At 36.5% G+C, this 26,726-nt stretch overlaps 1 protein-coding gene across 1 annotated transcript in view; it reads left to right on the forward strand.

The window, feature by feature from the left end:
• ERAP2 (endoplasmic reticulum aminopeptidase 2) overlaps window positions 1-26,503 on the forward strand; it is a 35,633-nt gene extending 9,130 nt beyond the window's left edge. Inside the window, exons 4-18 of the mRNA XM_036280624.1 lie at window positions 52-172; window positions 2,199-2,353; window positions 5,425-5,538; window positions 6,869-7,000; window positions 7,233-7,364; window positions 9,304-9,372; window positions 10,363-10,538; window positions 12,712-12,791; window positions 13,814-13,997; window positions 17,813-17,969; window positions 18,885-19,069; window positions 21,728-21,889; window positions 22,414-22,554; window positions 24,569-24,650; window positions 25,620-26,503. Coding sequence (XP_036136517.1) covers window positions 52-172; window positions 2,199-2,353; window positions 5,425-5,538; window positions 6,869-7,000; window positions 7,233-7,364; window positions 9,304-9,372; window positions 10,363-10,538; window positions 12,712-12,791; window positions 13,814-13,997; window positions 17,813-17,969; window positions 18,885-19,069; window positions 21,728-21,889; window positions 22,414-22,554; window positions 24,569-24,650; window positions 25,620-25,763 — 2,034 coding nt within the window. The 3' untranslated portion in view covers window positions 25,764-26,503. The remainder of the gene's footprint in view (window positions 1-51; window positions 173-2,198; window positions 2,354-5,424; window positions 5,539-6,868; window positions 7,001-7,232; window positions 7,365-9,303; window positions 9,373-10,362; window positions 10,539-12,711; window positions 12,792-13,813; window positions 13,998-17,812; window positions 17,970-18,884; window positions 19,070-21,727; window positions 21,890-22,413; window positions 22,555-24,568; window positions 24,651-25,619) is intronic.
• Window positions 26,504-26,726: the final 223 nt, after the last annotated feature.

Consider the following 26,726-nt stretch of genomic DNA (forward strand, 5'->3'; position numbering starts at 1 on the left):
TACCAGGTATCTGTCATTTAAAGACCACTTTTTCTGATCAACATTTTGCAGGTGTCCATCTATGCATCCCCAGATAAATGGAGTCAAACTCATTATGCTTTGGAGGCATCATTGAAGTTACTTGATTTTTATGAAAATTACTTCGATATCAACTATCCACTCCCAAAGCTGGGTAGGTTCAAATTCCACATCGTCATCTTTATTGTTACTTATAGAATGTGCTTTGATTTCCCCCCTTCATATGTGATTTAAATGAGCACTGAGGAGGTTCATTTAGCCCAGGAAGCAATAATTTGTACTGCAGATATAGTCCTTGGGTATAGAAAATATTATGAGAAGCCCAAGTAGTGTGGATCATTTCTCTATTCTTTTATCAGATTTTGATGAATTTTCTGGAGCACATTTTTTTTTTATACCATATTTCTACAAGACCAGCAATGTTTTATAAAACTTGCCAAAGATTTATGTAAATAGCTGAGAATTGTCCCTTCATCTGTTATCTGTTGCGTAGTTGAGGTTGGCAGATAAGAGACTGTGGTGCAGATTAAAATATATATATTTGAAGGAAATAGATAATTTAAATGTGGTAGTAGATCTTTATGTAAGAAAATAGACATAGTCTATCTTGGTTTTAATTTTCTATCTTAGAGATTAAAAGTTGTAATTTTTATAATGTTGCAGAACATAGAAAAACTATGACTTAATTTTATAACTTATATAGATTACTTTTTAAGTGTTTCTGACAGTGACAAAACATTTCTTTTCCTTTGGAACATTAGGAAATACTCCTTATCATATCCTTCTTCTCCTTTGCCCACAACCTCCATGCAATTTTTTTATTTTTTAGAGAAGATAAAAGGGAACATTAAAAGACATCAAGAGCTATTCCTTTAGTTTCTGAGTCTCACTGTATTATTAGAGTGCCAGTTGTATATACCCCTTAGCACAGATACACTAAATTCAGGTACCCATAATCCACTGCTGTTCTCTATGTCAAAAGTCAAGGAAAGATCAAATAACAGCAAACAACAATCTTATGTTGTTCTTGAAAAATCCAACCTTGTGTATGAAATGTATTTTAAAACTAACTAAAAATGAGCACCCAGCTTAAGAAAAAATAGAGCAGATTCAAGTGCCTGTAATGGCTATGAGAAAGAATTCAACTAACAGGTAAAAAACGAAACAAAAAAAACAGTGCAATTTAGAAAAGGAGACATTCCCACATTTGAAGTGCTAATGAGTGCAAATCTTTATCAGTGCCAATCTACTTCTATATTTTCTTATAAGTATTTGTTTTTATATACTGGAATTAACTGGTACTAATTCCAGACAATGCCATTCAAGCCAAATGACATAGTTCATTACAAACTTAAAGAAAAAAAATTACCTTTCTTTTTAGCTGAACAGTACTTCTTCCAAAATAGCCTCTCAGAATTTTAAAAAACTAAGATTAAATATTAGCCAGAAATATTAATTTCTAACCTACATGAAGTCAGTGGCAAAGGATGTACACACACACACATGGATACAAGTTAACATACATTATACCTGTGTTGCTTAAAGATGATTAAACTTCATCCCCCACCCCTCATGACTTAGATAAGAGGTAGAGGAAATATCAGTGTTGAGAAGAAATTGAGGTGAAAAAGAATTGATGCTCACAGCTTTTCCCTCTACTGCCTTAAAGGACATTTGCTCAAAAGAGAGGCCATATGTGCTTGAAATATGCATTGCATTATTGACTATAGAGATTGCTCCTAAAAGATGTTTCCTAAAATTAAAACCCTGTTTCTTTCTCATTTTGTAGAAATGAGTTCATTATATGTTTTGATAAATCTCAAACATATTAAAAATTATCTGACACCTTTGATTTTCAAAGTTTTCAGTATACTAATAAAAATACATTAGTGTTTATAAATAACATTTTTTTAGCAGTAATGGACGCATGATATTTTCAGAATCTAGCACTTAAAAAAAAAGTTTAAATGTCAATAAGTTACTTCATCTATAACTAAAACTGTATTGATAGAATATATTCTACTTGAGAAGGGTACTGATTATTTTTAGTGCAACTACAAGACATAATGTCAATGTTAAGATAATCTTGATGCTTTTAGAAAATGTATTTGAAGAGGAAGCAAATTCCACCGCTGGTGTGGAAGCCATAATAATCAGGTGTGGTTGTTCTTATGTTTTAGATCTAGTTGCTATTCCTGACTTTGGATCTGGAGCCATGGAAAATTGGGGCCTCATCACATATAGAGAGACATCACTACTCTTTGATCCCAAGACCTCTTCTGCTTCTGATAAATTGTGGGTCACCACAGTCATAGCCCATGAATTAGCACACCAGGTACTTGGCACTCATGACATTTTTTTAGTGACAGTCCAAAAGAGCATTATACAGAACACCACCAATCTTCCAGAAACAACATAAAATTATAATAGTTTACCTCTAGAGGGGACGTTATGGATTACCAAACCAAGGACAGTATGTCAAGTAGCAGAGGGCTCCAGCTCTAGACTACGGGACTCTTACAGGAGTTTTATCATGAGAGAAGCAGTCACTATGTTCTCTAAAACCCTTCAGGGTAAAGTCTTCAAATGACTTTCAGTAAAGAAAGGTAGGAACTAAGTAGATACACAGAACAAAGAATTGAAAACCCTTCAAAACAAGATTTCTATTAAATATATTTCTTCTTCTACCCCTTAGTTCTGTGACATTCTAATTTAGGGCAAAATCAATCTCTCTTTGGTTGAAACCTGTGAATATATGGCCATAATGAAGTACCTCAAGTCTAAGTAATCGCAGGCTTAGACCTGGACACATTGTCTAACTCTCTAAACTTAAGTGTCCTCGTCTATATTATTAAGTTGATAATAGTTCCTGCTTCTTGAAGCTGTTGTAAGGATTACAGGTAACTGTCTGTTCCTGTCATACAGTAGGCACTCAATAATGTAAGTTATTAATGATGATGACAATGACCACTACTACTGCTACCATTTCTTGCGGAGTAAGACTTTTAAGGCCCACTTATCAACACTGTCTTACAAATATGAACTAATGGAACTATAAAAGTAGTACTACAGATATCAGAGACTATTTCTACTATATTTCATTTCTGAAAATCCCCAGTGCACTGTGAATTACTAAGGGTCCTAGAAATTCTTTTTCACCATGTAGAGAAATATCACGCCAGTGTAGAATCTGGTAATGTCTCTTACTTTCAATATTTAACTTTATCTTTATCATCACCATAGAGTGTCTTGTTTTTGTTTTTGTAAGCAGTAAGCTAAGCACCCAGTTACACAGGGGCCATGCACAGCACTGCCGTATGGGAACATGCGTGCAGCTCTCTGGGATTCAGGGTCTCCCCACTGTCCCATCAGAAGGATTTTTGATTATTAGTTACTGATAGCTCTAAAGCACTTAATTGAGTCTAGGGATTCCTAATCTCTCTATCCAGTGGTTCTAGGGAAACGGTCGGAGAGTCTACCTCTGAATCCCCATGCTCCCTCTGAGTTTTCCTTTAATAGTTTCTCTTTGTGGAAGGCTGAAGCAGTAGGCTGCAATGGAATTTTTGGCTTGACTATTCTGTCTCTATATGACCATGTTACTCCTCTGTGTAAAACCCTGGCAAAGACTCCCGATGCCAACTGGGTGAGTCAAGGGTCCATAGGGTGGCGTACAAGGCCCCCATGACACAGCCCCTCTCCACCTCTCCAGCTTCATCTCTTAGTGACACCCTAAGCTTTAGCCATCCCAGATTACTGCCATTTTCTGAACATGCCAGGTTGTGTTGCTCCTCTATGCTTTTGCTCCTGCTGACCTGCCTAGAGTACACAGTCGCAACATACCCAAGGGCCACTTACAAGACTCAGGAAATGAATAATTTCCTAACTAATCTACATATGCCAGGCAGAACTGATTCTTGCCTCCTGGAATCCTCTGTTCCGTGTACAGATACTGATCATGGCACCAAAAATGCTTTTGCATTTATCTGTCTACTGGTTGACCTCCATCATTTGTATCGAGGCAGAGGCTGTATTATATGCATTTACATTTCTAACGTATGGCATGGTACCAGGAACATAAGTTCTTAATAGATACTTATTGAATGAATAAACAAACTACTTTTGCTAACTGAAAAAGTGGCCAGAATCAGCTTAACCTGTATTTCTCATTTCATCACTTCTCAAATTGAGGAAGCACCTCCTGTTCCTTCTCACAGATGCCCTTAGGAAGATTGGTGTCCACTTGCAAAATGATCTGAGAGTCATCAAAAAAGAAATAGAGCTCAAACATTTTCTAAAAGCTACAGATGTAGCTGCTATGCTCTATAACTGGAACAAGGCTCTTCCGAATCTTAGAATTTTTCATCCTTCTGGAGATGGCAATCCTAAAATAGCTAAGCTAGATGTACTGTATTGGCTATATATTGGCATATAGGCTAAACAAATAAATAAAATATAAACGTATATGAGAGAGTAGTAATATTTAAAACTGGTGTTACAAATCAAATATAGGTCAAGGGTAAATTTCTATTTAGATTACCCTTATACATCCTTTTTATGTTATATATATAGTTAAAATCTCAGAACTTTATTCCCTTAAGTGGCCAAGTTAGTTCCTGAAAACGTCAGGGTAGAGGCTAACAACAAAATTTGAATGTCCTAAATGAATTCTTATGATTCTCTAAAGTACCTGCTATTAATATAAAGAGGTAACTTCACCAAGGACATTTTGGCTTACATTTTTCCTTAGATCATTATCATATATCAAGGACAAGCTGAGATGATAGTTGTTATGCAAGAAAAAAATCCACAGATTGTTTTATTTTCTTCCAGGTTATCAAATCTAATAGCTAGGAAGTACTCAGAGGACAGAATGGAAGTTAGAGAGCCGGAAGCAATGGGCACACACAAAAAAGCAAGCAAAAATGTGGTGGTGCAACAAGAAGGCAGGGGACTCATCGGAACAGCAATTTCTAACTGATGTGCCGCAGCACACTGGTGTCCTGCAGGAATTTTTAAAACATGCGTTATCTGACTATTTAGTCAAGGGCACTGACCTCTTTTTCCTTAGAGTGACAAATAAAAAAAAAAAATGACAACAGCCAACACAATAGCCATCCAACGTGAATGAATCAAAATCATACTTTTTTTTTTGTCAGATTGGCAAAAAATATATATTTTTAGTGTGCTGCAGAATTTTAGTAACTAGTCTATGTGTGCCATGTGATTTAAAAAAAAGGTTGAAATTTTCTGCAATAAAAGGAAATGATTTAGAGAGGAAAAGGTAGCAAAGGTAGAGAAAAAGCCTTAATTACTAAAGAAGGAAGTTAGCATCCATTATGTTTTTGCTATAGTTAACAATTTTCTATATTTTTTAACTTTCAATAACTTTGAGTTTTTACCTCCTAGTGGTTTGGTAACCTGGTCACAATGGAATGGTGGAATGATATTTGGCTCAATGAGGGTTTTGCCAACTACATGGAACTTATCTCTATTAATGCTACGTATCCAGAGCTACAATTTGTAAGTTCACTGTTTTGTATGTCATACCATATGCCCTAAGGAATAATCAATTCACTGTTAAAATTTTTAGTGAATGTTAAAAAGAAAACAATATAGCATGGTGTTTTTGAGCCTGTGGTGTTTTGTTTGATATACAAAGCAAATTGTATTATTTGCTAGGCCTGCCATGATAAAATACCAGACTGGGTAGCTAAAGCAATAGAAATTTACTTTCTCATAGTTCTGGAGGCTAAAAGTTTGAGATCGATGTGTTGGCAGGTCTGGTTTCTTCTGAAGCCTCTCTCTTGCCTACAGAGACCTTCTTTTTGCTATATCTGCACGTGGTCTTTCCTCTGGTATTTCTCTGCGTGTCCAAATTTCCTCTTCTTATAAGGACACCAGTCAGGTTGGATTAGGGCCCACCCTACCAGCTTCATTTTAACTCAATCCCCTCTTTAAAGGCCCTGTCTCTAAATATAGCCACATGCTAGGGACTAGGGCTTCAACTTATAATTTGGAGAGGGGCACACAATTCAGCCCATAACATAAACCCCTCAACCAAAATATCTGTGGACAGAGACCTCAACTAGCACACAAATACACAGCTGTGTATGTGGAGTGAGAAGGAGGAATATCACTATCCATATGCAATGATATAGGAAGAGACGATGCCCATGGCTGCCCATCCAGTGCAGAATTCTTGGCATGTAACCTGAATTAGGCATGACTGGGGGCACACTCCTCTAGAATTTACAAAAGGCTTATTATTTACTTCCCCAAGATGCATAAAAAGATTTCTTCAAACATGTCTTTTTATAGGCACAAGGGGGCCTGAACACCCCATCAAGCCACTTAATAAAGGTTAATAGCTCTTTGGGGTAGGCATTTGGTCCAGTATGGTATAGAGAGACATAGGTTCAAAGTCAGTGTCTTCCTACTTGCTATGTGATAAATCTGTGCTTTAGTCCCAAAGCTTCATATATTCTCACTTATAAAAATGTAAATAATGCATTTCCCAAGCAGGATGTTGAAAGGATGGCAAATGATGGAGGTAAGGTCCTACCTAGCACATAGCAAGTGTTCGCTAAATGGGAACCAGTCATTTTAGTTCTGTATCCAAAGGCTTGGTGGCTGGTAAACATTCATGACATATCTGAGGAAATGTTGGATTGACACCTTTATGAAGTAGAGAATTGGTGAAAGGGAAATATATAAAGGGAAAGAAACAATCAATGGTAAGGAATATTGATTGCATACTTACTTCTAAGAATATCTTACTAAACCTAGCATGTGTTCTGTGGCTTTGAGACTGTCAAACTGAAATTGAAAAAAATTGCTCTCTCCTGTTTAGGATGACTATTTTATGGAAGTGTGTTTTGAAGTAATTAAAAAAGATTCATTAAATTCCTCCCGTCCTATCTCCAATCAAGCAAAAACTCCTACTCAAATACAAGAAATGTTTGACACCATTTCCTACAACAAGGTAGCAAATGCTGTGGGCAGGGGAAGCTCTGCTTTCAGGAGACATCTCAGGAGGCCTGTGAAGTCAGCAGGTTAAGTTGGTGCTGCCAGGTTACCGTCACCTGTTTCACTTTTTATTTTATTTGCTGTTCATGTTTCAGACATTGTGCATGTTCTATAAAAGTAAGCTTCCTTAAATAAAAATATGTCATATCACCTTTTCCTTTACATATTCTTTTTTTTTTTTTTTAAAGGGAGCTTGTACTTTGAATATGCTCAAGGATTTCCTGAGTGAGGAGAAATTTCAGAAAGGAATTATTCACTACTTAAAGAAGTTCAGCTACAGAAATGCTAAGAATGATGATTTGTGGAACAGTCTGTCAAATGTAAGTCTTTAGTTGGGTTACAGTAGACTGTTGTTAAGTCTATAAGGTGACAGGCTAATTATGAAGGTTTATAAATAGTTCCATTGTCAACAAATATTTATTTTGCTTGCCAAACTACGAGGGTTCTTAGAAGGCAGCACCTTCCTTTTTCCTCGGGCTCCATACTAAACCAGGATGCCACACTGGGTTAGCCAGAGGGGTTTGATACTTGACCTCCTTCTCTTTGGTTTTCCTTCTGTGGTTAACCATACACTTTTATCCTCCCATGTTCCAAAATCTTTAAAGACTTTGTAATTTCTATTATACAACACCTAACTTTTGTCCAAATTTTAAGGTTCAACTCTACTTGTTCAATCTGTCTTTGGTGTGTGTGTAGTGGGTGTGGGGGAGAAACTAAAGGAGAAATTTGGCCAACAATAAGAGGATTTAAAAAAGCTAACTGTGAATATTGCTATGTTAATTTTTGTCACATTATGCTTATAACCATATCAAGAAGGAAAAGTAGGCATTCTTACCCCATTTTTACATATCGGAAAACTAATACCAAGGGAGAGATTTGCTCAAGATCATATACCGAGTGAGTGGTGGAGTCAGTGCTTAAAATCTGTTTTCAGACTTTAACTCCAATATTCGTTCTTTCAATTACACCACAGCTTCTTCCTAGTTATCAGGAAAGTCTCCCATTTAACCTTCCCTTTAAGGTATTGTATTCTAGTTGACCCCCTTCTGATACCAAATGAAACTGTGGTATGAAAAGGATAAATTCCTGAAAATGTCTTACTCAGTATTGTGTCACATAAGGTCAATTCTAATACATGCCAATAGCAACTTGGAAATTAGAAGAATTCTATGTTGTTATTTTTCATAAAATCATTTCATAGCACGTGAGAGCTTCAGGCAGTATATATATTATTTTTCCTAGCTACGGCTGCCCTTGGAGCATTAACTTCTGGTTTCAAGGGTTGATTGCCAAGCTGGTGATTTTCTTAGGTGTCATATCAATTCTGAATTCATTTTTTTTTTGTCTGAATTCTTATATATATGCTACTATGGCAGTCACTGGAAATAGCCAGGTAAGCAAAGGCATTTTTCCCAATGTTGAGGAATTTATGATATGATAAGATAAAGTTAATACTAGATACAGTTGCCTAAAGGCTCAATAGGGACATGGCTAACATTCAGAATAAAAAAGTAAGGAAGAAAGATCTCTTATGTTTTGAGACTACATGGAGGGACCTGGAAAGTATCATCCTAAGTGAAACAAGCCAAACAGAGAAAGACAAATTTCATATGATCTCACTTATTTGTGGAAAATAATGAACATAACAGTTTGAGGAATGGGGTAGTCCCAGAGACGCGGAAGCGGGGTACAGACTGACAATCCCCTAAGGAGTGGGGAGGTGGGGGAGGGATGAACCACAGAACTTATATGCATGTATGCATGAACAGTGGACATGGACAACAATCTGGGGAAGGGGCAGGGAGGGGAGGGGGAAGGGGGAATCAGTGGGGGAAAAAAGGAGAATCATCTGTAACAAAAATTAATCAATAAAAAAAATTTAAAAAAAAAAGAATAAAGTAGGACTTTTCCTAGGGGAAAGGAAATAAATGAAAGAAAATTTCAACAACTTGATCCAACCCTAAAACAGTTATCCCAACACATTTAACTTCTTTAGCAAACTTTAAATATAAAGATGAAGATTTAATTCATCTAGACATGACAAGGAGCATAGCAATTTATGAAGTAACTTTTGTGTAATTCCTCTGGTCACTGTGAAGATGCCTTTTTTCATTTCATGAATTGCTGTGCTCATCATCATGTCTAGATGAATTAAATCTCATCTAGCTATGCTAGTAAACATCTGCATTCATGGCTAATATGCATGTTCAGTCAACTGTCAGTGCCCCCGTGGCAGTGCTCTTTTATTCTTGTTTACAGAGTTGTTTCGAAGGTGATTTCACATCTGGTGGATTTTGTTATTCTGATTCCAAGAAGATAAGCAGCGCAGTAAGTATAAAGAGACCTACAGAGCAGAAGAGATCTGGCCGGTCACCTGACCGGAATGAGTGTGTAGAATAGCCCAATTGTCCCTTTAAATAACTGGAGAGGAAGACAGACTTCAGAATTTTCCTTGAAACAAAGCTGACTGAAGAAAGAATGTTCAGGCCATTTAAGGGGATGATGCTGTTACTATGTTTTTGTTGTTACAATTCGGCTTTCCCACAAGCCCACTGCTAGCTAAAAGTAGCTCCGCTCCAAATTCCTGGAGTGGTTACCCCTGCAATGACATCCTCTAGGCTCTGAAGAATGCCAAACCCAGTGTGTTAGGCTTGGAAACAGAGTGAATGGCTTCTGGCTTTCTTGAGGCCCTGTCTTTTTGTTTACTTCTGGGAAGTTCTAGGAGCTAGAAAAGAAAGTCATGGGAGAGAGAAAAGAAAGTCATCATAAAACAACAACAACAAAAACCCTCTTTTTTAAAAAAGTCATAGTAATCCCATAAACTATGGTTTCTAAAGGAAGACTCAGGACTATCCAATGATCAGAAATCCATACTTGAGAAGCGAGAGGTTTTGTTTTCCATTTACTATACCTCTATCGATATATTGTTCTGCTGGAATATTTAAAGCTCCCCTTAAAGAAAGCCTTCTCTCCCAAACCACCCACCCCGGACTCCACCATTATTACAATGGAGAGGTGTTTCTTTTATTTTTGTTTTGAAAGGGAGCTGGAGAAAGGCTCCGGTCTCAAGCCCTTCCTCTTGACTTTTCCTGCCGCAGTGCGTTAACCCTCACGCTCCCACCTGCACCCCCCCCCCCCCCCCCCCCCGCAGGTCACTGGCAGAGAGCAGCCAGATCTAGTCCCCGCATTGCTCTGCCTGAGACCGCGCCTGAGTCCGTCCTCCTCCCCCAGCCTCCTTTCTAGCATCCCGGGGCCCATCGTTTCTCATCTCGGTTTTCTCTCCTCTGTCTTGACTTAACCGGTCACTTGTCATTTCAGCTCACCTTTCAGGGAGTAAATGTGGAGATCAAAGAAATGACAGCTACGTGGACGCTGCAGAAAGGGATACCCCTGGTGGTGGTTGAACAAGAAGGGCGTTTGCTCAGACTGCGGCAGGAGCGCTTCCTGAGCGGGGTGTTCCAAGAGGACCCCGAGTGGAGGGCCCTGCAGGAAAGGTGGCTGTTTTTCTTCTGCTGGTCTAATTTACCTCAGCTCAGTGGATTTGTTATGGCATTAACCTTCTTTCAGCTTCTCTGGCAACTATGGGATGCTGTTTCTATGCAGGAATCCAAGGCCTAAAGTAGCCTTGATAACAGATTTAGAGAGCTGCAGGTGGCCCAGACTGCGTGGTTCCCAACTGCGTGCTTAATAATTCTGCAGCCACCTTTAGAAACTCAGTTCTGAGGCAGGGGGTGGTCAGTCATATTCCCATTATAATATACCCTGACTCTTTTCAATACTAGATTTCCGGGCCCTAATAAGTATGTGACTGGCCTATACCTAGGAAGTGTTATGACAGCTATACAAATTATCAGAAGAGAAAGAATATTCCCTATGTGATCAATTAGATGCTAAGACCTCCTGTTGCCTTTTTATTTTCAGTAATAGATTATAAATGTAATGTCTTAAAACATGTGATGTCCTTGGTAATAATAAAAGCAAATCCAATTAACCACACTGTCTTGTTCACCAGCTTATCCTGAGAAAACCTGTTAAAGCCTTTACTGAAATCAAGAAACATGACACTGTTCACATTTCTCTGATCTATTAGTCCATTAACAAGAGGAATAATGTTAATTTAAAGTGAAATAATTCAAGTGAATTTGTATGGGTGCTTATGATTATTATTTCTTTTTTCTAAACATTTAGCTGTCTAATAACAATTCTAGAATTTTTCTGAGACTCAGAATCAAATTCAAGGTCTTTAACATATAGAATATGCACATAGAAAGAGAATGTTTTCTCTTTTTGTTTTATCAGGTACCTATATCCAATCAAACAGCAACTCTTACACTGCTTCTCTATGTGAGACACAGCTTTCCATTTTTCTGTATGTCCTTCTGAAGTCTGAACCTCAAAGATCTTAGACAATTTGTCGCTTGGCAACACAGCATGGAAAATTTTTATGTTTGATTCATTATTGGTAAAGCAGGACTCACAATTTTGTAACTTATCAAAATGTCATGAGAGAGTTCAATAGTGTGGATGGTCCAGAATAACAAAGATCTACAATGGTCTGTATTTTTCCTCTACCTTTGGCAGTTTTTAGATTCGTGTTTTTAAATTGCCACTTTCTGATTCATGCCTACTCATACTTATGAATGCTGCTCTTCCTCTTTTTATTCCTAGATATGTTTATATGGAAAAATCCCTTTCCTTCCAGAGCCAGAATTCATCCAGGAATCTCAATCCATTAAGTCTTGGCAATATCTATGTGTCTATTTTTACCTTTTAGTGTAAATATTTCAGTTGCTTTGTTAATTATCTGTACCCTTTGTGGGTTAGCAAGTAGATAATTCCCTTCTGACCCTTTACTAGATGGAGTCTGTGTACGTTGTTTTCTTTATTTTTATATTTTTTGAGGACTAATGGGAATATTTTCACTTTCCTTTCCATTGTACACCTATTGGTATTTTCAAACACATGATTTTACATGTGCAGGGTTACTATAACTAATATAGTTTAATGTGGTAGAAGAAATAAATTCCAGAAGCTGCTAAAAAATTGGTGAGTAAAAATAGCCAGTTTCTGTTATTTACTATAGTAGGGCCACTGAAAAGTAACTGAGGTCTTTTGCTTCTATCCATGCTACTTTTCTGCTCTCTGGACTAACTGACCTGCCAATCCTAAACTGTTGACCACTTACAGTTACTTCACAGCTGGGCAGTTGGGTGTGATTAGCTTTGTTAACAAAAGGATAAGTGCAAAATCATACTGGAATGAGATCTAGACTTCTTAAGGCTTTCCCCCACAGCTTTGGTTCAGTTATCTGAATTAGTTATCTGAATCAGGCTACCAGAGTTTTTGGAAATGTGAAAGGAAGATTGGATTTTTTTTCATCCTTAAATAAAATAATTAACTGAACTTATTGTGGTATGAGATTTAGACAGCAAATGGCACAGGCAATTGTGACAGACTTCAACTGAGTATATACTGCTGCACCTTTATAATCATCATGGAAGAATTATTGCATACCCATCCATTGGTAGTGGCCTAAAACATTGATAAGGCCACTGATAAGGTAAAGGATGGATGGTTATGTGCCTTTTACAGCTTTTCTGAATCTGACAGTGTGAACACTGAAGTGGCCATTCATTTAATTTGTAACGATCTTTACTTTTAACCTAGGTACCTTTGGCACATTCCATTGACCTACTCCACAAGTTCCTCTAATGTGATTCACAGACACATTCTAAAATCAAAGACAGGTAATGAACTGATTAGCCAAAACAGGTGTTTCAATTCTGAAATTCAATATGTTCTGAACTATTTGGAGAGAAGGTACTACTAATAAAAAATTTAAGTTTGAGGAAGTTCTCATTTACCCATATATTAGTTACTGAAAGAACATTTTAGCTAGGAAGTAAAATTTTCATTCAGTGGGTGGTTCTTTTGTGCTTTTAGCATTCAGAGATAGGTTTTATTTATATCAAGAAACGATGGCATCCTGTCTTGTAATACCTACTAATTAGTAATACCTAGTAATCCAGCTGTTAAGCCATGAGGCAAAAATGTATAATGGAGAAAAGCATGCATTTAGGAATGTATTGTCTGTGGATTGATATCATCCCTCTGTCATCTGTTAGATCTGTGGCCTTAGGAAAATGTTTTACCTCTTCTTGAGCTTCAATTTTCTCATCTTATTTTGGATGAGGACTAGACCTCACAGAGTTATTAAGAGAATATGATAATGTTATTTTACCACCTAATATAATCTCTGTCATATTAAAAACACTTAATATTTTAATTTCTCCTTAAACACTTCACTGAAATTTGAGAGGGTTTCCATCGTAACATCATATTCAATCTGGAGTCCTTATCTCACCCAAAATAATGACTGAAGAAATGGATCACCTATTTATATACACATATTTCAATGACTAGTAATTAAACCTTGAGACAAGGCCACCAATAAATCAAGCCAAATTCCAGTCATGCTCATTATCTGGCTCACTGAGCCCTTTCATGCCTATTAGAACTGCATCGACTGTTTTTGAAAACAAATTTAGCAGTCCTTTTCATATGAATTAATTAATTTATTAATTTAATTAGACCATTATTCCCAAAAGAAACCATCCAGTGGACTATGAAAATTAGTATCATCAAGACGCTTCCAAAATTCTATCTTCCCCATTGATTTATTAATAATACTATGGAAGCTAACAATTTTAGAGATGTTCCTGGTGTGTATGTTGATAATAAAATGCCTATTTCAATTTTCTCCTCTTAGATACTTTGGAATTACCTGAAAAGACCAGCTGGGTGAAATTCAATGTGAACTCAAATGGCTACTATATTGTTCACTATGAGGGGCATGGATGGGACCAACTCATCACACAGCTGAATCAGAACCACACCCTTCTCAGACCTAAGGACAGAATAGGTCTGATTCATGATGCATTTCAGCTAGTAAGGTAATACAAAACTTCATCTGATTTCACAGGAAATAACCGATTCGTAACCAGATATTCAAACATTCAGTGTTTTATCATTCATATGATATAGATCTCAACAGAGGCCAAATACTGGCCACTAGGCCAAAGCCTACCCACTGATAAGGTATTTTGACCCACACAATGTTTAAAAATTTAATCCAATATTTTTAAATGTGAAGAATTTGATATAAAAATCCTGACTTTTGAAATCTATTTAAAAATGAGAAGATTTGGTAACTTTGGACCTTCATTCCCACAGAACAACCATAGAAGAGGGTACAGTGGGAAGAACCCCACGTAGACCAGGCCTGCACTCTTCCATGTGCCAAAGTCCAAGACGTTATAGAAGAATGGCTTGATTCAATCACTTACTGGGGAATCTCTAGGCATTTAAGCTTTTAACCCTAGATTTAAAATTTGTTTGTGCTAGTAGCTTGCTGTTTCACCAAATACCTATGTAATCAGTTGAACAAAAAGTAAAAATATAGTCTTAACCTTTATAGTTTTAAATGAGTTGTTAGTCTAGTACATAATTCATTCATTACTTTGCTCACATTGGAGAAATCAATATGAAATTTGAAGGGAAATGGAAGAATTGGCTGCTTATGTTTATTTCTCTCTAGACTTTCCTGGAAAAGTTTTTTTTTTTTTCCTTTTCTATTTATCATCAACAGAATAGTATGTAGAATAAATCAGGTCATAAGATGACCAATGGGGAAACAAAGGGGGGAGGAATCAGGTGAAGTATTGTGCATTGTAAGCCTTTCCTATTCTGAGAATTACTGTAATGTACTCATTTTATTCAGTGTGACATTATTTCCGTTCAGATGCTTATTTAGGTCAACTTGAGTGAACATAACCAGCAGGACATTTCTCAGACAAAGCTTCTCCTCTGTACAAGTGAACTCCTAAGTTAGAAAAGGGAGAAGATTGAGTGTTTAATCCTCAGCCCTATAGGTCTCAGGAGCATCATGGCACCATAGCACATTGAAGGCTAGGATTAGAAAAAGCACCATCCTACATTTGAGCAATGCATAACAGACTGGTAGGCTATTTATTGTTAGTTGAAGGAGATTTGTCTGCTCAAGGGAGAAACTCGAAGATTGCAGAGAAAGTAGATTAAAAATTTAAAACTACAAAGGATGAAGAATATTGACATTCAGCAGATGAAAGCCACTCTTTCCATTAGTTACAAAGTCTTTTTTGCTATTTCTAGCCTATAAATGTATGGGTAGCCTAAATTTAGCAGAAGGAACACTAAGTTATTGATGCATCAGTGGGAAAACAATGATCTTTTCTTCAATAAATGGACAGGTTAATGGAGCTAACTACGAGTTTAAATTTTAGTTGAAAATAGATGAATTCCAGTACTACCTCTTCATTTATTGTTTAACCTAAGGCAAGTTATCTAACCATTTTAAGCCTAAATTTTCTAATCTTTAAAACTTTTCTAGTCTTTAAAACTCCAGTTTTAAGTAATAATATTTATCGCACAGGTGTGTTTTGAAGATTGCATACAATAAGGCAGATAAAAAACACTAAACATAGTACCTGCCGAATGTTAGCTGTTAGCATTATTAGTATTATCTAATATATGTTGTTTAAAAGATGATGTGTTGAATAGGAAGAGGAAGTGACAACATAGAAAAATGCATTTTAAATAATGTGAGGTTGAAAAGAATACATTTAAAATAATGTGAGGTTTGTGTATTGTTATGCTTTCAGCTATGTACATAGGGAAAAAAATAACCTAAATGTGAAAAAAAAAAAAAAAAAAAGGAAAAAACCCCAAAAGGATATACTCCAAAGTGCTATTAGTAAATATATAGGGTAGTAAAATTGTAAGTATTTTCCCCATCTTCTCTACTTTCTAGTTGTTGTGTCATTAGTTTATATTACTTTTATAATAAAAGTAATTGCATAAGGAAACAATTTAAAACTCCCATAATCAGTCTGAACATTTTAACTTGCTGGACTCCCTCAGTAATATATATCTCTTCCTTTTCTGTTCTGTGAAATATCTATTTAAGACATAAAGGAAGTAATCAGTAATCACATTTAGTTTGGAGACAAAATTTGACCCAGGAATAGATATTTATTTTAATTGAATTTTCATACTTTAAAAATATAATTTAAGACTTTGGTCTCATCTGAGTTGAGAGGAATTAAAATGACAACATTAATTTCCTTACAGAAAAACTATTTGTTTCTTTTAGTCCCACATTTTATTTTTTTTAAAGCCCTAAATTGGTTCCATAGGAATATGGCTGTATTTCACAGAGGTACCATTTAGTTGAAACTATATACAAATAAGTAGATACAGATTTTTCCTGTTGGGTTGAAGCGTGTGCTTATATATATATATATATGTTTAATCTTTAAGATAAACAAACATTCAGATAACATTTTGTGCAGATAATGAGGAGCTGGAGTTTTATTAAACAATTACTTATAAAAAGAAAAGGAATCCCTTTAAAATGAATATTAAGATGGAAATTCTTTCAAGAAGGTATATATTAAGTTTTCTAATAATGGTGTTTGTTTTAGTAAGAAATACATTAGTCTGGGCCAAAAAGAGAAACTGGATTAATATAAAGTAATTTTTATGTGTTAAACATTTTTTATAAAACTGTGATCATAGAATCTAATACCCAGTTTCTTTCTGTTGCTAATGCTCAAGGGTATCAACTGCACAATATATTATGATCTTTACACATGTGAAAAGGAATAGCGAAATTTTGTGGATTTGTGTTTTATAAAATATAGCAGATCATATGGTCCAGCCCTGTCTGCAGGCGAAATTTCAGAGACCATTTTCATGAGTCTGTTTAAAGCAGTCTGTCATTGTGATTGAGAAGAGCAAAGTCACAGCAAAAGTTCTTTCAAATTTCACTTCTTTTTAGTTTCAATTCCCTCTTTTTAGATCAGAATTTTTAAAATGTTTAAACTCAAAGGAAGTAGGGCATTGTGTTAATAAAAAACTCAACAGACACATCTTTTTGTTCTAGAATCTTTTTTACCATATCAAGCTATCTTTGTGTGGGAATCTGATGCTGGCCAGAATGGCTTATAGACCCTTTGGGGACACAGGTCCTTTCAGAAACACACGTGAAAACCACTGTACAAAAGTGACATTACAAAGATATATTTCCTCTACAGAGAAGACCCTACCACTCTGGTCTTTAGAATAATAGTTTCCTTGTTTTTCTCACTTAAAAAATGTAGAAAAGATATATAACTTTATAATCTAAATAGATTACAATATAAGATGGAAATACTTGTTTTGTACTTCTCACAGTAATTACTGCTTCTCTGTTAGGCTCTGGAGGAACATCAAAAAAAGAAAGGTCCTGACACCTGTCCTCAAAGTTCCAAATTCACTTGGAGGAACAAGTCAAAGCCACAAATTAAACAATTAGAGAATGACATAACATATGAACACTTTAATGTTACTTGGTGTTAAATATTAATATTAGCTAGTATTTATTTCATTTATAAAGCTCCTATGTGCTAAGGATTATTCTAAGTGCTTTACATATATTGCTTTAATGCTTTCAACAATAAAAAAATATACTATCATTCTCCCCATTGTATAAAGGAGGCAATTGAGGCCCAGAGAGGTAAGGTAATTTTTCTAAGATCACAGAGCTAGTAAGTGGCAAAAATAGGATTTAACCAAATGGTCTGGCTATAATGAACCTCTCCTGTTATTTCTCTATATATCATAGTTAATATTAGTAATATTAAGAACTGTAAGAAATGCATAAACCACTGACATATGTCTTATCCCTCAGTGCAGGAAGGTTGACCCTAGACAAAGCCCTCGACCTGACCCGCTATCTTCAACATGAAAAAAACATCCCTGCCCTTCTCAAAGGTCTCAGACACTTAGAATTGTTTTACCACATGATGAACAGAAGGAATATTTCAGATGTCACTGAAAACCTCAAGGTTTGTGCTACATTCAGAAAATTCATTAAGTAAATACACAGTGTCTGCAGGATCAGTGAAACTTGGTCTGTTTTGTGTGGACTCGGGGGTTAAATTTTTGAGAAGCTGAGGAAACTGGCTGATAGCACAGTTAGCACCACAGTCCCAAATAGTTGGGTGCCCCTTGCTCCTTGTCAGCACCATCCTAAGAGCTGTACCAGGATCATGAGCAAAACATGCCTCCTACAGTGATTGTATCTTGTATCAGTTGATAGTCCCCTCCCAGATCGGAAATTAAATTATATTTTTAGAAACTGTTTCTTTTATTATTATTTTTTTTTGTATTTAAGTTTTTTTTATTATTTTTTTATTTTTTTATTTATTTTTTGTTACAGATATTTCTCCTTTTTTACCCCATTGGCACCCCCCTCCCCACCCCACCCCTGCCCTGTCCCTGGCTTTGTTGTCCATGTCCGTTGGTCATGCATACATGCATGTAAGTTCTGTGGTTTATCTCTTCCCACCCCACCCCCCACCCCCCCTTCTGAGGGATGTCAGTCTGTGCCCTACTTCCATGTTTCTGGGTCTTCCGTATTCCTCAGACTGTTATGTTCATTATATTCCATATGTAAGTGAGATCATGTAGTATTTGTCTTTTTCTGCTTGGCTTATTTCACTTAGGATAATACTTTCCAGGTCCCTCCACGTCATCTCAAAGGATAAGAGAGCTTTCTTTCTTACCGCTGCATAGTACTCCACTAACTCTGTTTCTTAAGCGTGGTGGGTTGGAGGCCAGAAAAAGAAAAATATAAAGATGAATAGTTCTGTTTGGGGAAAGGGTCAAGCAGATGTTTTAGTATTGAGCCTTTCAATGCGTCAGAGCTGTGTTAAGAACTAAATTTAGCCTCTCTGCAAACCATCCTGTGCTTTCTGCAGCATTACCTTCTCCAGTATTTTAAGCCAGTGATTGACATGCAAAGCTGGAGCGATGAGGGCTCATTCTGGGACAGGCTGCTCCGCTCCGCCCTCTTGAAGCTGGCCTGTGACCTGAACCACGCTCCTTGCATCCGGAAGGCAACTGAACTCTTCTCTCAGTGGGTGGAATCCAGTGGAAAATTAAGGTAGATCTTGACTTCTGTCCTACCTTTGCTCCTTTCACTTTAATGTAAAAGTCCTTGATCAAAACCAAAAACATGCTCATGCTCTTACATACTAAGTGTGCAATACATTTTGTGGAAAGTGAGTTTTAAGACCCTATAGGGGAGAGCTAAATAAACACTGGCATGGTAACAGAAACATAGCCAGAGTGTGGAAGCAGAGGGACACCCATCTCCAAAAGTGATGCCCTTTAAAGAGAAAAAGCAATGTAATCAAAACATCAGTGGTCATCTGAGGAAACTATGGGAAAAATGGGGCGGGGGTGCCTTTTTAAAAAACAAAAATGTATTTGCTTTCTTATTAACTAATATCACAGACCAAGCCTTGGTCCCAAGTTCCAACTTTGATGGGAAACTGGTAATTTGAGCCATCTAAAGAATGTACGTGGTAGCAAAATTGATTCTGTGGTTAGTATAAGGAGAAAGATACCCAGTGATCAAATGGATTATGTTGCAGTTCAGTTTAGTGGCTGCAACCCATAGGCACTAACAGATCCCATGATTATTTCAATGTAAGCCTTCATCTCTGTCCAGCACATGATTTTATATTGTTATTGTTAAAACTCTGACTCTAAAGTTGGATGCTGTGAGAAATCAAGTCTGTATGTAAGTTAAGAAAAATTCATTTTTTAAAATAGAAGAAAAGAAATCACAACTTCAGTACCATGTAATGAAATGGTGTCAATTTTTTCTACGCTGTGATATACTATCATAACTTTTCTCCAAGTAATTAAATCTCAGTGAGCTTTTGAAATCTTTCCTTGAAATCTTTCTTTTAAAAAAAGCAATTCCAGTTTTCTTCTTTTTGGACTTTTCTGCTCTTTGGGATTTAATTCTAAAATGTTTAGCTCTATTTTCCTCCCTTTTTTAAAATTTTTTTGATTGGGTTGTTATGAGTAAGGCTAAAATGTAAACATCCTGCTGCCCCATTGCATAATAGAATACTATTGTGTTTATGCTAGTCCCAAGAAGGATGAGCTTACCTGCAGTAAGCCCATACACAACAGATATGATGGTTCACCTGCTGAGGAGGATGCTATGCCTGTGAAAATATTCTGGATAAAGCTCATTTATGCTTGCAATAAAAAATACACAATTAAATATTATAGTTCTTTAAAAAACTTCAAGACCATTAGTATTAATCCTAATGAAGAATTCCTTACATAGATTGATTGCTTACTTCATTCACAAATTCAGAATATAGTTCTTTGCATGCCATAAGTGCCAAGGATTAAGTGGTGAACAAAACAACTGTGTGCTGCATCTACAAGGAACTTATAATGGATTTGTTACCAATTTTCATAAAGTTATACAGTAAAATGCACTAAAATTATATCAAGGTGGATTACAATATAATTACTTAAACTTGGTTTTATGATTCAAATGGCATATTGGAAATTTAAGTACATATAGTATATAAAGTGGAAATAGCACAAATGCTAGAATCACAGGTTTAAATCCAGTCTCCAAAATGGCTAGTTATGTCACTTCAGAGCAAGTTACTTAACCTTTCTGAGCTTTATTTTCACTTTTTAAAAATCTCACTGGGTTGCTTTGACAGTTATATAAATAAATGTACAGGGACTGGTGCAATCCCTAGTGTATGGTTGCTGTGTGATAAATGCAAATTTCCTGCCCCATCCCAACTTCTCTGTGTTGTGTTTTTTTCTAAGCCATCAATATGAATATTAGTTATAATTGATCTAACCATATTTGGGATTAAAAATCATAGAGCAGCCCTGGCTGGTTTGGCTCAGCTGTTAGGGCATCGGTTTGCAGTCTGGAGAGACTTGGGTTCGGTTCCCGCTGAGGGCGCATGCCTTGGTTGCAGTTTGTCCCCAGGCCTGGTTGAGTTGTGCAGGTGGCAGACACTCGATGTGTCCCTTTCACTTCGCTGTTTCTCTCTCTTTCTCTCTCTTCCCCTCTCCCTCTCCCACTCTATCTGAACAAAGAGTGGAAAAATGTCCTCGGGTAAGGATAAAAAAATCATAGAGCAAATTAGAGTTAAAGCTAGTTAATATCCTATAGGATAATAAAACCCCAAAATTGTAGTGTCTCTTCAGGTGGACAGAAAATAATATTATTGCATCCTCTCACTTTTACAGATAATTGTAAAAGGACTGAATGGTAATCAATTATGCTAAATTACAATTTTCTAGACCTAGAGAGTCAGATGACCTTCAACAGTCCTGCCCACTAGAATATACTCTCAATGTGATTTTAAAATAGCAAGTAATCATCTTTAAAAAATTATATAGCACCGATACAAGTCACTTAATGACAAAATTCTGTATAAACCAGTGCTATTATTTCAGAAAGCATCTCTTTTATTTATTGACTCCATCAACTTTATTTTTTCATTTCTGTGCAGGCTAAAATTTTATGATCACTCTCCTTGCTAACATTTTATCATCAGTAAGAGAAAAAACACACACAAATAATTTGCAAAGTAAAATTACATAAAATAATTCTATAAAAGTTTGGCAGAAAAAAGATTTGACATGTTGGTACTGGAAATAAGTCAGGGGTGATTCTGTTATGGCACTTTCAAATCATAATAAGAAAAAATAGCTTTTTCTTTCATAAAACTTTTTTCTTTACTTTTGTGCTTTATTTTCACAGTATCCCGACCGATGTTTTAAAGATTGTGTATACCGTGGGTGCTCAGACAACAGCAGGATGGAATTACCTTTTGGAACAATATGAACGGTCAATGTCAGGTGCTGAAAAAAACAAAATTCTGTATGCATTGTCAACGAGCAAACATCAGGAAAAGTTAATGAAGTAAGTGCATTAATTTAACTAAGTGGTTTAAAGTAAACTGATACAAATTCACTGACGTCACTAAAATTTTACCCACCAATTTCAAAGGCAGATAATAATTAAATCAGGATTTGAATTGTTTTGACTTAAAAAAAAACAACATATTGTCAAAATGTAAGTAGCGAAAATGAATATTCCCTAGTTAGTAATCATGTGACTGATATTAGAAAAATGGTTTAGTTTTACTTTCAGAAACTGGAAGAAAAGTATTGCAAAGACACATTCTTGTATATAAAATACTGTATAAGATCTTATCAAAGTTCTTTGAAATAATAAGTGACTAAAATTACTGCTAAAAAAAAAAAAAAAGTAACAGTTTAGCTAGAACATTAAAAATATTAGCCAGTAGAGAATTTGCTACTTTTTTAGTACATCATATTTTATCATGCCTCTTTCTCTCCTATTCTTTTACTATATTGATAGTCTGAGTTAATTTTCATTACATAACTCAAGCCATAAAAATCATGTGTTTTTTATTTCTTCAGATTAATTGAACTGGCAATGGAAGGAAAGATTATCAAGACACAGAACTTGGCAGTTCTTCTTCAAGCAATTGCTAGAAACCCAAAGGGGCAGCAATTAGCCTGGAATTTTGTAAGAGAAAATTGGACCCAGCTCCTCAAAAAGTTGGTATTCACGTATCTCCATTGTGCGACCTTCCACCCAGCTGTCTTAGTTGCCTAACACCAATTGGGACCAAGTGTCCCCCAAAGCATATAAATGATACCCTTTCACCCAAATGGTTTGATGAAGCCTTTTGGTTTTAAAACTAGTGCAAATGACTCTGCCCAGGTGTAAGGGAGAGGAATGAGCAGAAGGGAATGGGAACCAGATTTCACTTATTCATCCCAGGCAAGGAATGCTGGGAGCAAGTACCAGTTGAGTTCAGTCGTCATCAGCCACATCCCCTCAGCTCCTGACTGTCTCACCAGCCCAGAGGATTTCAGTGAAGCTATAGAGTGCATCAAACATATTTGGCTCAACTTTTGGTTTGGTGGAAACTTCAGGAATTTTGTTGAGAGCTAATTCCCACCTCCCAACCCCTGTTCCCCTGCAAAGGTAGCACAGCAGGGAACATACAGTGGCTGAAAGAAATCTGATTAGAAGTATTCTGGGAGCCTGTCCCCAAAATTGGATTGTTTCTGTGTCTGTTCTGGGGTTTCAACTTTCGGGAGAACTAGAGGGTACTGTGTTATGCTCCTGAGCTTAACATCTCCCTGGAGCGGGGGCGCCCAATAATGATTAGATTTCATTGGAATGTACAGGATGGCTTTGCTTTCTCTCACAACAAACCCCTGCTTAGGTGCTCAGCCATTTCCTCATCCAAATCCAAAATGTCACTTATGAAATACTGTATGGAAAATATCCTGAATGAGAGAGCTGTGGAATTTTCTCTGTTTATCTGACTGTCAGTCAGCATCTTTGATGTCAGTCATCCCCAGTTCCTCTTACCTCTCATTTCTTAGCCATAAAAGACTCAGAGTCCTCACAGACAGCTTTGTGTAAGCAAAAAGCACATTTTCCACCCCTCACCCAGGCCTTAAGGGTTTGACTTCCAAATGAAATCAGTTAGAAACTGCTGTAAAAAAAAAAAAATGTGTTTTCTTAAAAACCCTACTGGAACCATTTGTTCAGTTGTTAGCATGACTGTCAGTTTCTTCCTGAAATGATCCGACTGTTTCTGCAATGCTGCCGATTGCCTTTGTAGCTGGAAATTATCCTCCTGCCCGGCCAGGTGCAGAGCCTAGACTTGGAACCATTTCTTAGATGTTGTCTGTGCTCTGCTTTTCAGTGTGAATCCCTTTGACCTGTGGTACAAATAAAGTCTCTATATGACGCTGGGTGTAGGATGCAGTCTGTGGCTCAGAATGAGAGCTCAACCAAGTAACATTGCCCTAATAAATGCAATGTTTAAACACAACGGTGTCCAAAATGGATGGGGAAGTGTGTAGATAATATATTGATGTGCAAGAAGAAAATATTACCACATATATTATTTATTATGCTATTTAAATTTTCTTTTATTTTTTTACCTATTATGCATATAATTCATAAATAAAAATGTAATTTGGGAAGGTATTGGTCCCAAAACCTTTTCTAGTGGGGTGCATAATAAAAAAATGTAGAGAATGCTGCTTTCAACATAAACATACATTTAAATATAAACTTTGCTGAATAAGGTTGTCATATTTCCTAAAATAGCTTTAACTACATTTAAAAATTGTATTAATTGATTTTAGAGAGAGAAGAAGGGAGAGGGAGAGAGAGAGTGAGAGAGAGAGAAACATGGATCAGTTGCCTCTCACATGTGCCCCAACCAGGGATCAAACCTGCAACCTGGGTATGTGCCCTGACCAGGAATTGAACCTGAGACCTTTTGGTGTATGGGAAGGTGCTTCAACCAACTGAGCCACACTGGCCAGGGCAGCTTTATCTACATTTTAATTTTGTGGTCAAATTAGAAAAATTTCATAGCTTTGGGATTTTACTGAGTGAATATCAGTTATTCTTATGCTAATTAGTATGATCTATTGTATACAAGCTTATTATATAGCTATTAATGTTATACATTTTAAAAATATATGATATAATAAACATAAGACCAGTATTTCTATTACTTAAATTCCTTTTTATTTTCAGATTTGACCTGGGCTCATTTGCCATCAGATATATCATTTCTGACACAACATCTCACTTTTCCTCCAAGGATGAGTTGCAAGAGGTTTGTGACTCTATATCGCTAACAATTTAAAAATGAATGTTCAAGTAGTGGAACTTCAAGTAAATGGGTGCAATTTAAAGTTCTCATTTTTTTTTTTTTTTTTTTTAACAAGAAAAGAAGTTATTTGTCCAATGTCATGTAGCAAGTAAATGTAAGGCAAGGGACTAGAACCTTTTTTTTTTTTTTTTCATTCCTCACCTGAAGACATTTTTCCAATTTTTGTTCAGGTAGAGTGGGAGGGAGAGAGAGGAAGGGAGAGAGAGAGAGAAACATCGACGTGAAGGGACACATCGAGTGGCCACCACCCGCACCACCTACCAGGGCCGGGGGACAAACTGCAATCGAGGTATATGTCCTTAGCAGGAACCGAACCCGGGTCTCTCTGAACTGCAGGCTGACGCTCTAACCGCTGAACCAAACCAGCCAGGGCAGGACTAGAACTTTTTAAAATACATAGCATTCCAAATGAAAATTACCTTTGAGAGATGAGTTCTTTTGTTTATATTGTATTATCATGAATGATTATATTGAAGTTTAAAGAATTTTTAAAGATTTTTAAAAGAACTATTGTTGATAATTCTATTTGTTCTTTTTAAAGCATTCTAGTGTTTTATGTCTTTTCTCAATAAATATAGCATTTATTTACACTTTAAGCAATTCAGAATTCTAAAACTTAATTCAGCTCACTACTAACTCTGACTTGGCTTAATCACAATTTCTTCACCCACAGTGTGCTCACTTGTAAGATGAGGATTTATCATTCCTGTCTTACTTTATTTATTGTTTGAAGATAAAGTGAAGTAATAATTATGCAAAAAAGAGAAAAAGAAGAGAAGAAGAAACCCTTTTAGAGGTTGGCAGAGAAATGCTTGCACCTGTGTTTGTATAATTTGCAAGCTGTTTAAAACCTTTTGGACGAGAACATGTTTTTTAACCATGTCAGTCATTTTTTTCTTGCTTATTTTTCAGGTGAAGCTGTTCTTTGAGTCTCTTAAAGCCCAAGGATCACATCTGGATATTTTTCAAATTGTTCTGGAAACCATATCCAAAAATATTAAGTGGCTGGAGAAGAATCTTCCCACTCTAAGGACTTGGCTACTGCTTAGGACTTAAATGGTCAATAGAAGGAGCACATCAGGGGTGGATTACATCTGCATGAAATTGGAAGAGCTCAAGTGAGAATACCAGATATTTTGTCTAATCAATAAGAAGCCTCAAGAGATCAGCCAATGCGGCTGCCTGCTCTAAGCTATGGTCTCTAGCAGACCGGTATATATGACACTAGAGGTGGGGCAAGGCCAGTTCACTGGCCTATTTAAAAGTAAACTATCTGAATACTGGAGGTATGTGGAGATGTAGATATAGACATTTAGATATTGCTGTAATAGTTTAGCTGCAACACAATCTATCTCCATTGCCTCACATTATGCCACTCTGCTACTTTGCTACTTTTTAACCTTGCTTAGTATCCTGGAGTTTGCCCAACCAGTTTTACCTCCAAGGAAACATAGTCAATCCATAAATCTTTCATTTACATCCTGCTATCTTTCCCTCTTTCAATGCAGCCTGAATGATTTATTACCATTTAAGGAAAATATGAATCAAACATGAAGCAAATATCAGGAAAATAGAGACTCTCACCAAATCTCAAATTATTAGAGATTAGAAATCAGGGTTTATCAAGGCTATGAGGGCCTCTTGGCCTGAGCTTCACATTCATGAGGAGCCTCAAGGATAGCCTTTGAGGTCACCTCCAAATGAAGTAAAATCTGTAATCACAGAGGCACAGGGGAGGAAGATGATACCACATCACTTTAATCCATACACTGGTGCATACTTTTTTTTAAAACAAAACTTGAGGATATCTTTCCACTGATTTTCATATTCAGTGGGAGGAAGGGAGGGAGGGAGGAGGGAGGGAGGGAGGGAGAGAGGGAGGGAGGGAGGGAGGGAGGGAGGAACATTATTGTGAGAGAGACACATTGATTAGCTGCCTCCTACACAACCCTGACTAGGGCCGGGGATCAAACTGCAACCGAGGTACATGCCCCTGACCGGTTTCAAATCCATGACTCT

Source organism: Molossus molossus, unplaced genomic scaffold, assembly GCF_014108415.1.
Source record: "Molossus molossus isolate mMolMol1 unplaced genomic scaffold, mMolMol1.p scaffold_m16_p_3, whole genome shotgun sequence".
NCBI classification, from domain to species: domain Eukaryota; kingdom Metazoa; phylum Chordata; class Mammalia; order Chiroptera; family Molossidae; genus Molossus; species Molossus molossus.